Here is an 11,133-nt window from a genome sequence, read left to right on the forward strand (position 1 = left end):
GCTTATCGGAGTGGAACTTTTATTAGTCCCTGCCTGGACTATAGCGATCGATAGATCGTTGACCGCCTATTAATCCATTCGTTGACCATGTTTTTTTTGCGTTATCATGGTTTAACCAATGTTTTAAAATAACAATTTTCGTCTATCAAAATTTTAACCAAAGTTTTTGGCTGGGCAAAAAAGGACCTCTTATTGCAGGCTTCGCTTATCCCAATGTAGATTGAAGTGATCAGAGCATTTACTTTGCCATTTTACCCTAAGTTCGAGCTTTAAATTCGTTATATAAATTTTTGAAGATTGTATACTAAGTTTTATTTTGCAACCTCGTTTTAGATTTAAGTGATCAATGCATTTACTTTGTCGTTTTAACCTAAGTTCGACCTTTAAACTCGTTATTTAAGTGATCAATGCATTTACTTTGTCGTTTTAACCTAAGTTCGACCTAAAACTCGTTATATAATTTTTTGAACATCATATCCTAGGTTTTATTTTGAGGACAACTGCGCTTCTGCATGCAGGTTTGAGGCCAGGTGTGTTTTTGCATGTAGGCACATTGATAAAGGTGTCCAACTGTGGCTTGCAGCGGATTGTGTATAATATCATGAACTAACCCAACCCTATGAGGTAAATAGTGGATGTCTATGAGTTATAGCTCCAGTCTGTTGAATTCTGATCAGAGTCAGATTCTTCTTGAAAATGTCCATCTGATTGATGAGCACGGCAGAGAGCAAAATTTGCAGCAAAATAAACACCAGAGCGTGCAAAATTTGCAGCAAAGTACTTGTAACAATTCACAGCACAATTCAGAGCAAATGCTGCAAAAGAGCGAAAATGGATTAGCTGTGCAGGAAAATGGCAAGCCTCCACAGGAATTGAACCGAAACATGAGAGAATTGGTTGATCTGCTCTCGAAATTGAATCCTTTAGCCAAAGAATTTATTCCGCTTTCTCTTGCAGTTCGGGGATCGCCTTCCGTCTTCTCTTCTCCCGGTATATCTAGTAGCAGCAGCAGCAGCGTTGGCAGCAATAACAATAACAACAATAGACGGGTAAGATTTCTCCACTGCCCCATTGATCCTTTAACAATGTTCAATGAAATTTAGGGCGTTGTTTTAATGAAAAATAAACCATACTGACCACCGTCCCAAATGTCTGGATGAAAATCGTCTCGTCTCGTTTTTTTTTTAAACAGGAGAATATGACATTCAATGTATGCACATAAATTTTCATTTCTTGCCTTATTCCCTATATAGGGGTTATGTCCACGCTATAAATTTGCTAGGCGAGCGTTCGTGGACTATATCCTTACTTCCAGACGATAGCCATTTTATTTTCTTTGAGAACGGTTCATTTTTCTTTAATCGAAATTGAATTTGTTTCGTCCAATTCTGACCTTTTTCACTGATCTGTATCAGAAAAAAACCAACAACATTCAAGGAAAACGCAGATTGAACAGCAGAACAAGCCGAGCTCAGCGAGAAGACAGCATTCGGAGAACTGTTTATGTCTCAGACATTGATCAGCAGGTGATCAATTGCACAAAAATATATAAGACGGGTTTGATTATTTAGAATTCAAAACCGATAAAATTACGCCGTGAATTGGGATTAGCAGGTTTTGCTCATCTTTATCAGCGGTTAATCACAAGAAGTATGTAGAGTTTAAACATTTTAGAGAGATGGAAAATTAATGTATAAAACAGACTTATTAAGGTTGATAGGATAAAAAATTAAACCAGACGTTATTTACTTGTCAAAAACGATGTGCTCAGCCTTGATCATAGTTGGGTTAATTAGGTCATCTACATAAAAGTGTAGAGTTAGATTTAGCATTGTTAAAAAAAACTGAATTTCGAAACTATATCATGAGAAGTAACTTGACCTGGTGTAGTAGGAAAAATGTTAACTAACTCAGATCATAAAGTTCAACTTAGATCATTGTCTGGTTTACCAGGCAGATTTTAAAAGAACGGAGAAACTCATTGATTAGGGCAGAATATTTTATCCGAGACTGTAATTCGAATTACTCGACAATTACACTGTTATTTATAGATTTAGTAAGGGAAAATAGTTTCTAATCATGGTATGGTCACCAGGCAAAATTTACAGAACATAGAAGTAAAATTTTTTGGTGTAAAATATTTTAGTCCAGGTTATTACCTAAGTTAGCTGTTAATTGCACTGTTATAAAAAAATTAATAGGGGAAAATATTTTACCAATTTAATGGTCAGGATCAGCTTGTAAATGCATGAGAAATGTGGATGCTATTTTCAGTAGGAAGATAAATCATAAAAGTCATGATCTGTTGAAAGAGGATGGACAAGAACCCACAGAAGCCAGGGTTGGTTCTGTGGCAGGAATACTCTAATCTGGGTTGTGGTATAAGTGAAGCTGTTAAAATAACTATTCTTTTCTCGGTTGCATCTTCTTGGCAGCTGCAGTCATTGGTGCTTTTCATAGGACATAATTAGTTTCTCACTGAGATGAATATGCCATGGAACCCAGGCAGTGTTGTTTTTTCTTGGTCAATAAGAAAAGTTTGCAGTTTACAAATATGCCTTGCAGAACTAGTATGGACGAATATTGTAATATTTCAGATATGCTACAGAGGTTCAATACCAAATTCATTTTGTTTGTCTTAGTAGATAAGATAAGATTTGATAATTTGGACAATGTAACTCTAAAGCTTCACTTTTTTGGTAAAGAATATGGAGTTCTTTTTGAGTAGAAAATGCTAACATTATTTTGTTATCTCTGATTGACTGATCAAGGTCACGGAAGAGCAACTTGCAGCTTTGTTTATCAATTGTGGGCAGGTCAGTTTCTTTGCACTCAATATTTATTGCTGCTTTAATTTTAGATGGAAGACGATACAAAATAATCGTTCTGTAATCAAATTCTGGTCACTGTTTCTGAAGAGTAGAAACATTCTTTCAACCGCAGGTTGTCGATTGCCGTGTCTGTGGTGATCCTAACTCAGTTCTCCGTTTTGCTTTCGTAGAGTTTACTGATGAAAGTGAGTCTCTCATTTCAGAACTCATGGATGATCTGTTAACATTAAGAAAATATTTAGTGGGCCTAATTCTTGACTTGTTGCGGCCATTTGGATCTGCAGGTGCTGCAAGAGCAGCTCTGAGTCTTGCTGGGACTATGCTCGGATATTATCCAGTCAGGGTCTTACCTTCTAAAACTGCAATTGCTCCAGTGAACCCCACATTTCTTCCAAGGGTGAGAAATACTGTTGACTTCTCCGGAATAGAGGCTTCGTAATGGCAGTAGCATCGAAGACATTGATCCATTGATCCGCTCATCATTGTCTTTGCCATCCAGAAAATATTTTAAACTAGGTCAAAGTTAATTTTAACACTATTAAATGTATCATGGTATGTCCTATGGAATGATTTATTCATGCATAATGATAAACAGCATATACCCCAATGAACCTCACGTTTATTCCAAGTGGAAGAAATACTGTTGACTAAATGATTAAATGAACAATGAATGGATCAACGTGAACCTAGGTCATAGTGTAATATGAACATGATTAAATGAACAATGAATGGATCAATTGTTAGAGACACACAATGATAAACCAGGAAACTTAGTGACCATCATGAAGGGAAACTGAAAATTGTAATCACCCAAGTGAGCCCCGTTTTCTTCCACGTTTGAGTGTTCACTTGAAATGTTGGCATGTTTCTAAACTCCAACACAGTTCATTTCCAAAAAGTTTACCACAACTATGGCTATTTGTGAATATTTGCATATTCAGATTGTGTCACTGTCTCTGTCGCTCAGAAAATTATATTTTTCCTTCATCTTTGTCCAGATTAACATTCTCAAATGAATTATGGTATGGATCACTATTTTAAAGACAGATAATGATAAATGGAGGTGCATGGCTATCACAATCAGGGCATACCCAAAACTGCAGTTGCCCCAGTGAACCCCATGTTTTGCAAGGCTGAGAAATACTCTAGTGATGATGCTGACGTTGAGCCAGGGCTTCATGCCTTTTAATGTTTCCCTCTCTGCTTTACCTAGGTCCTGCTACTCTCTCTTTTATTGTTATATCTTTACCCATTTTGCTAGCTTTCAGCATCTAGGAGTGTGATAGATATTCCCATCATCTATTGACATCTAGTGGTACTTTTGAGCCCCAATGACCTATTTCTTGGTCATTTGTTGGAAATTAATAAAATTACTTATCTTATCTTGAATTTTCTGGATTAGAGACTTTATAATGGTCAGTAGTAGCGAAGACATATTGATTGCATCACTGTCTCTGTCATCCAGAAAAATTCTTTCAACGTAGGTCATGGTCTGGATTAGCATGCTTAAAGGAACCACGGAATGGATGAATCTGGTAAAGGCACATAATGGTAAACTGAAATACACAGTGACTAACATGAACGAAACTTCAAACCTGCTCTGGAATTACTGGATTAGTTTTCATTCAATTTAACTATTGCTATATAGAGAACTAGAAGTTTTGCATGATAAATGGCATTATTACGTTTTCATCTGTCTGTCTTTACATTGCATTAGCAATTCTAATTGTAACAATTTGAACAATGCAGACAGAAGAAGAACGAGAAATGTGCGCCCGGACAATTTACTGTACAAATATTGACAAGAAGGTTAAGTGCACACCATTCTCCATTGTATTCTATCTTCTATCTTTCAAGACACTTATCTAACTGTGAAACTGTTATTCAAAGTTAGTGTTTGCTCAGCCTTGTTTTGTAATTTATTTCCCAGTATCATTGGTTATTCATTTATTCCATCTATGAAATTAGTAAGTGGAATTGCAGGAGTTTGCTAGTTTTCATGGTCAATTATTTTGCAGGTTTCTCAATCAGATCTGAAGGTCTTCTTTGAGACGCTTTGTGGTGAGGTTGGTAATTTATACTATTGTTGGAGTTATGTTTTATTGGCACTGGGAGAAATTCCAGAAGGTTATCAGAGAATTGAAATTTTTCTTCATCCTGAATTCAGGTTTCTCGCTTGAGATTGCTGGGAGATTTTCATCATTCTACTCGCATAGCCTTTGTTGAGTTTATTATGGTAAGTAACTTTTAAATTTTTTTCAAGAATGTAAAGCATCCCATACATTTATTTTTACATGTAATATTTATAATATATACACACAAATGTATGTGTATAATCTAATCTAATTATGGTGTCAAAGGGAATACACTGTCAACACTCTACGTTCGGGTTTGATTCATCGCCTGAACGAATACCTCTAATCTATTTGTCTTTGTTTGCAGCCATGTTCTCCAACTACTACCTTGTTTCCTCCAGCAGAGTCATAGCGATAAGAGGATGGCCTTCCCGCAGAGGTAATAGTTTTTTCAGAGTTTCGAAATGGGCACAGGCACAGGCACTAACTTTTGCATGGTTCTTCCTGGTATTCGATTCTCCCTTGTCCGGTGCGGCTCCTTCACAGGTAAGAAGGGGCTTGTAGCATTCGGTTTTTCTTCCGGTTTAATATTGTTTAAGAATCTCAGATGGCTTTAACTTCTAACTTGCCATTGCAGTTTGTCATGCGTTTTTCCAAAAGTGCGGATTCAGATGGGTGGGTTGTTAACAGGGAAATTCATCTTCTGTCCTCAGGTTGGTTCTGCCGTGAAATCCTCCGGCGGTTTGTGAATTGAAGAGTTTTCCTTTGGGCATACATTTTCTTGTGAATGCTTCATCATCAAACATATTCATACAGTCGAATTTTCTCATGTCAAATTCCATTCGTAGGTTGATTATCATATGATATGTTAAACATTTTACATCAGTAATGTTGAAGATGATTTGTAAGAATGACAAAAATAACAGTGATAGCCTTTATTTTCATATTGTATGTGAAATGTTTTACATTAGTGGATGTCAAGATGATGTGCAAGCACGACACAAATACCAGCTTTATTATCTCGTCATATGTCAAATTTTTAGCTGATGTTAGTTAATTTGTATAAGAATGTTAAATGTTTAGATATATAATTTATATTTTTTATTTTATTAACAACATCAATGATTAATTTTGCAATTTGTTTTCCAACAAATTTCATATTTGTATTTTAATTTCATCACTTTATAACACACGATCATTTAAAACAAGTCGTTGCATTGCGGATGGTATACCTGCCGAATAAGGATTATCATCTGTTATCTACTGCAAGGAATGTACGTGCACAGATGGTGACCGAATTCTAATTGATGGAATAAACAGAAACCCAAAATCAAGATGAGTTGAATAACTAAACATTAACAATAATGCATAGGTGTTGGAAATATCGAATGGTTAGCCAAAATAAGTTGCGAGGTTTTGCACTCTCACAACATACTCAACTATCTCAAATACATTTCACAATTCTCTTCTATCTATCCTTTTCGATATTGCCATTCTTCTTGATTTCTCCCTCTTCAGAACTCATTATTTGTCATTTTTTCTCTTTACTTTCATTGCTAAATTTGTCTTCCTTGCATAATTCTACATAGTACTCGGTGAGGCTGGATCCCCGGTTGAGCCATGCTTAAAGCATGTTGTCCAGATGGCGGAGATACTTGAGCTCGAGACAGGAGAGGCACGTGGCTTGCATGCAAGATCAACTTGCCTCCTCAAATGTTTATTTACCGTTTTAGTTTTTTTCAATTATTATTTCTACATATATTAATTGTTTTACTTTTTAAACAAATAAAATGTTCCATACTCAAAGTGGATTTGGTCTTTCTGCGCTGGGCTAAAAGTAAAACAAATTGTTTGTGGACCATACTCAAAGTGGATTTGGTTTTCTGAGCTTATTTATTTATCTATAGCTTGAATATGTGATCTTGATATTTTACTTAATGAATAAAAAAACATTTGATTAATGATAACCATAATTTTCTTAACAAATAAAATGTTTGTGGAGAGACCATACTCAAAGTGGATTTGGTCTTTCTGCGCTGGGCTATTTATGGGATGCACAACAGGAGCAACTCTATCTATAGCTTGAATATGTGATCTTGATATTTTACTTAATGAATAAAAAAACATTTGATTAATGATAACCATAATAATTTCTTTTTCTACATTTTCTGTTTTACTGTTTTTGAGCATATATCTTCTTTAAAATTTTACATTTTTAATGTAACACTGTTTTTTAATGAATACCCATATCTTAACACATTCACTTCGAATACTGCCGCAAGAAACCAGATCTGGTCTTGCTATTCCATTCCGCTGAAAACCTACTTCGCCCTGCTCATGCGCTCATCAACCTACTAAGCTTGGGGCGGGTTAGCATCTACCGATATAGTTCCTATTGAGTGCAATTACAACAATCCATTTGTGTTGTCCCTGCAGACCCCGGAAGGGACTACCGCCACCGCAGTGGCTCCTTGTTTTTTCGAGCAATGTTCTTGGGAATGTCAAAATATAACAAACAAACCCCCACTTTTGCCCAAGAATCCTTATTATTTATAATTTTTGAGAAACTCTATTAGCAAATGTTGTGGAAATAAAATTTTATATATTAACATATTTGAATTTTAAATTCCCTATTTACTTGTATCTCTTAAAAAAGACATACATAAATATTTAGAAATTATAATAATAAGGAATGATTCAAACTAATCTAATTACTAATTATTATGATTAAAAAGTAAATAAAAATATTTATAAAAGTTACAATTTCATTAACTGTGAAATTTTTAATAATAATAATAATTTGAAATACATATTTGGCTAGGTTGTTCAACAACACAATACGACCTGCTCATTATGATTTTTGCGTACATTCGTGGAAGCTATAGTATCCTTGTATGACATTGATGGCCAGAGCACAACACCTAATCAACACTGTGATAACCTTCCATGGCCTCCATAGATATTCCTCATGCAATTCCCAAAGCCAAGTTTTGAAAGGTTCCAGTGGTTCAATTGTTGTCCAATGCTTCCACTGTCTCCCGAAAGTCATAATCATCGTCATCTTACACTTTTAGCAAAGGAGGGGTTTGAGAGAGTCGTTATGTCTTCCTCTTGCAGGAGTTGAAAGAAGCATAAGATGTTGAATAAAAATCATCATTTTGCTCTCAATTGCAGTGGAGGGAATTGACAGAGACAAAGTCCAAGTAGTGATGACTAGCTTAGGGGCTTTCTTGGCTCCTAGTTTGGTGTACTAGTCGACCACTTGGTTGCCTTCGACTCCCAAGTGCGCCTTCACCTTGTGCAACACAAATTTGACTAACCATCCCTAATCCTCCTTGATCTCCCTCAAAATGGTGGCACCTAAGTTATTGTACACCTCGAGACCCTCCTTCCCATTGACAAGGTTCACCAGATGCGCTAGTGCAAAAACTCACAGTCAGTGAAGAGGTTTATGCGAGTGCAGGATTGGTGACGTAATTTTAAATGCATGATGGCCTCCAGAATGGTTTTAAGTTCAATTGTGGGGTCTATGTTTTTGTGCTGCTGGTAGGGGTAGTAATTTTCCAAAGTGGTGTTGAGTCCACTGGAATAAATGTCATATCCCTCCACCCTCTTTTCTTATACAAACACCCGTTTGTGTATATGAAATTGGGATCTTTCGAACTTATGTGCTCGCAACCATGTCCATTTTGTCTACTCCCATACCTTATCAGTTTATCGCTTTTACAAATTTCAAAAAAACCCATTCTCTTTCTTATTCTCCTATACTTATATCCTCCTACTTTATTCTCCTCACCTCTAGCGTTCTGTTATATCATGCTACTGTGTGAAACCATTCCTGTTTGATAAATGAGAGTTTATGCTAGCAATAAGAATGAATAACCACTATTGATTAACCCTATTATATAATGCCTAAACTGACAGATTGCAATGTGAACTTCATTGTTCAAGAAGAAATACATTTCTATCATGGTTAAATAGATCTAAATATAGATAAAATGGATTTTGTAGCTTTACTTTATTATTCTATAAATATCAATTTATTTTATTTTATTTTTAAATTTATTTAGCTATAATTAAAATTACAATTTAATTGATTATACATTTATAATTTCCTTGATATTTGTAGTTTAGATCTACCGAAACATTAACTTGGTTACATGTAATTGACCCCTACCTGTTAGCTACACCCTGAATCTCATTTACCTAAGTAAGATGCAACTTCTGTGTTCTGAAGAGAAACACTAAGTAAGTATCTTGCATGCAACTAAATAGTTAAGTATTTGCATTGATGGGTCTTTTCAATTCACTATATTATTATTTTATAATAATATTTTATTATAATAATATTATTATTTTATAATAATAATACTAATAATAATAATAATTTATTATAATAATATTATTATTTTATTATAATAATATTATTATTTTCTAACTTAAAATTTTCTATTTAAATTTACTTACAATCTTTTTGTTGTCTAGGATTTTGATTGGATGGGTGCCATGCATGTCTGCTAGACCCTGATATTTTCTCAACCTAATAGAGACACACTTGTACATATTTTCCAAGAAAAAAAATATAAAAAATTATCAGTCTTAATATTATCAAACAACCCCTTATTTAAGACTATAGGTATTAATTATATATTTAGAGAGTATCCAATCAACTCTATATGTGTATGTACTTTTAAGGAAAATGGATTTGTCTAGCCTATAGAAAAATATCTTCAAAAAATAATGATATAGTATGTTTTCTTGGAAAGATGATTTTTTCTTGTATTTTCATCCAAAATAATCATGTTTGTGATCTCAAGCCCATATCCAAAAATAAAAACTCATCATGCATGTAAGCTTCCCACTAGAAAAAATTAAGCTCAAAAAATTATCTGTGTTCCTAGCACTAAAAATGTATGCATATTTCTAGCATTAAACATGTGTGAATGTTCCTCATACAAAAACCACATAATCGTTCCTATAATGTGTGTTCCTAGTACAAAAACAACGTGCACATTCATAATAGTAGGAATGTATGTGTAGTCATATAGATAGGGACTTTAATGCATGGGAAATAGTTGACATGGGGTTGGAGGGGAAGAAGAGGGAGAGGGATAAAGAGAGAGAGGAGAGCGGAGAATAATGAGTTGGTGAATGAGAGGAAAAGAGGGGATAAAGTGAGTGAGTGGGATTTGAAAAGTGAGAGAGACAAGGAAAGAGGCTAGGGGATGTAGAGGGCCCGAGAGAAAATTGTTGAAGATATAGGGAGGAAGATAGATACAAGGCTGGAGTGGGGTTTTGTGAAGGAGGGACTGAGTGGGAGAGAGAGAGATGAGAGATGGACAACAAAGCAATAGTGTGTGATTGATAGGAGAGTGAGATATTGTGTGACTAAGTGAGAGATGTGGGGGTAGAGAAAAAAAGGTAGAGAGTGGAGGGGGGGGAGAGAGGAATAATGAGAGATAGAGAGATGACACATGTGGGGTGAATGAGATAGGGGGAAGGCGTGAGAGAGAGGGATAGAGAATTAGAAATAGAGGGAGATAAATAAATAGTTTGATAGATAGAGAGAGAGAGTTCGAGGGGGAAGAGAGAAGGATGGAGATGGGGAAGAGAATGACAGAGAGGGGGAGGTGGGAGAGAGAGAGAGAGAGAGAGAGAGAGAGATTAATGGGGAGATTGAGACAAATCTAGGGGTGGTAGAGAAAGAGGGGGTGATAGAGAGGAGAATATATATATATATATATATATATATATATATATATATATATATATATATATATATATATATATATATATATATATATTAATGGGGAGATTGAGACAAATCTAGGGGTGGTAGAGAAAGAGGGGGTGATAGAGAGGAGAATATATATATATATATATATATAGCGAGCGAGAGAGAGAGAGAGAGAGAGAGAGAGAGAGAGAGAGAGTTGGGTCGGGTCGGGAGTTGTTTTGAAAGAGTGACTAAGGGAGTGAGAAAAGGATAGAAAAAGAGAGGAAGAGAAGAGAGAAAGTGTGGAAATGAGGAGGAAGGAGAGAGAGACATTGATAGAATATGTAGGAAAGTGAGACAATGAGATAAAGGAGAGAAGGAGGAAGAAAGAGATACAACTAGTGTTGGGATAGATATTGATGAAAAGCGAGGGAGAGAGAGAGAGAGAAAGGGATTTAGAGAGGAGGAAGGGAAATATATAATGAGAGAGTTAGGGAGAGAGTGAGAGAAA

General features: G+C 35.4%; 1 protein-coding gene across 1 annotated transcript; it reads left to right on the forward strand.

The window, feature by feature from the left end:
• Window positions 1-656: 656 nt before the first annotated feature.
• On the forward strand, window positions 657-5,709 carry LOC149264180 (polyadenylate-binding protein-interacting protein 12-like). The gene is made up of 10 exons (XM_089427613.1): window positions 657-1,049; window positions 1,416-1,526; window positions 2,772-2,816; window positions 2,944-3,016; window positions 3,116-3,228; window positions 4,581-4,640; window positions 4,850-4,897; window positions 4,999-5,067; window positions 5,274-5,345; window positions 5,544-5,709. The coding sequence occupies exons 1-9, from the start codon at window positions 813-815 to the stop codon at window positions 5,316-5,318; spliced, it is 801 nt and encodes a 266-aa protein (XP_089283739.1). The 5' UTR covers window positions 657-812; the 3' UTR covers window positions 5,319-5,345; window positions 5,544-5,709.
• The last annotated feature ends 5,424 nt before the right edge of the window (window positions 5,710-11,133 follow it).

Source organism: Pinus tabuliformis, chromosome 6 (genome assembly GCF_031772625.1).
Source record: "Pinus tabuliformis cultivar Carrire ecotype Pingquan chromosome 6, CPIR1, whole genome shotgun sequence".
NCBI classification, from domain to species: domain Eukaryota; kingdom Viridiplantae; phylum Streptophyta; class Pinopsida; order Pinales; family Pinaceae; genus Pinus; species Pinus tabuliformis.

Bases quoted from the DNA above. Each gene is read 5' to 3' on its own strand.
- LOC149264180 (XM_089427613.1), top strand. From the start codon at position 813: ATGCTGCAAAAGAGCGAAAATGGATTAGCTGTGCAGGAAAATGGCAAG. The intron at 3,017-3,115 runs GTGAGTCTCTCA...TTGGATCTGCAG, and splicing joins CGTAGAGTTTACTGATGAAA to GTGCTGCAAGAGCAGCTCTG. The intron at 3,229-4,580 runs GTGAGAAATACT...TGAACAATGCAG, and splicing joins ACCCCACATTTCTTCCAAGG to ACAGAAGAAGAACGAGAAAT.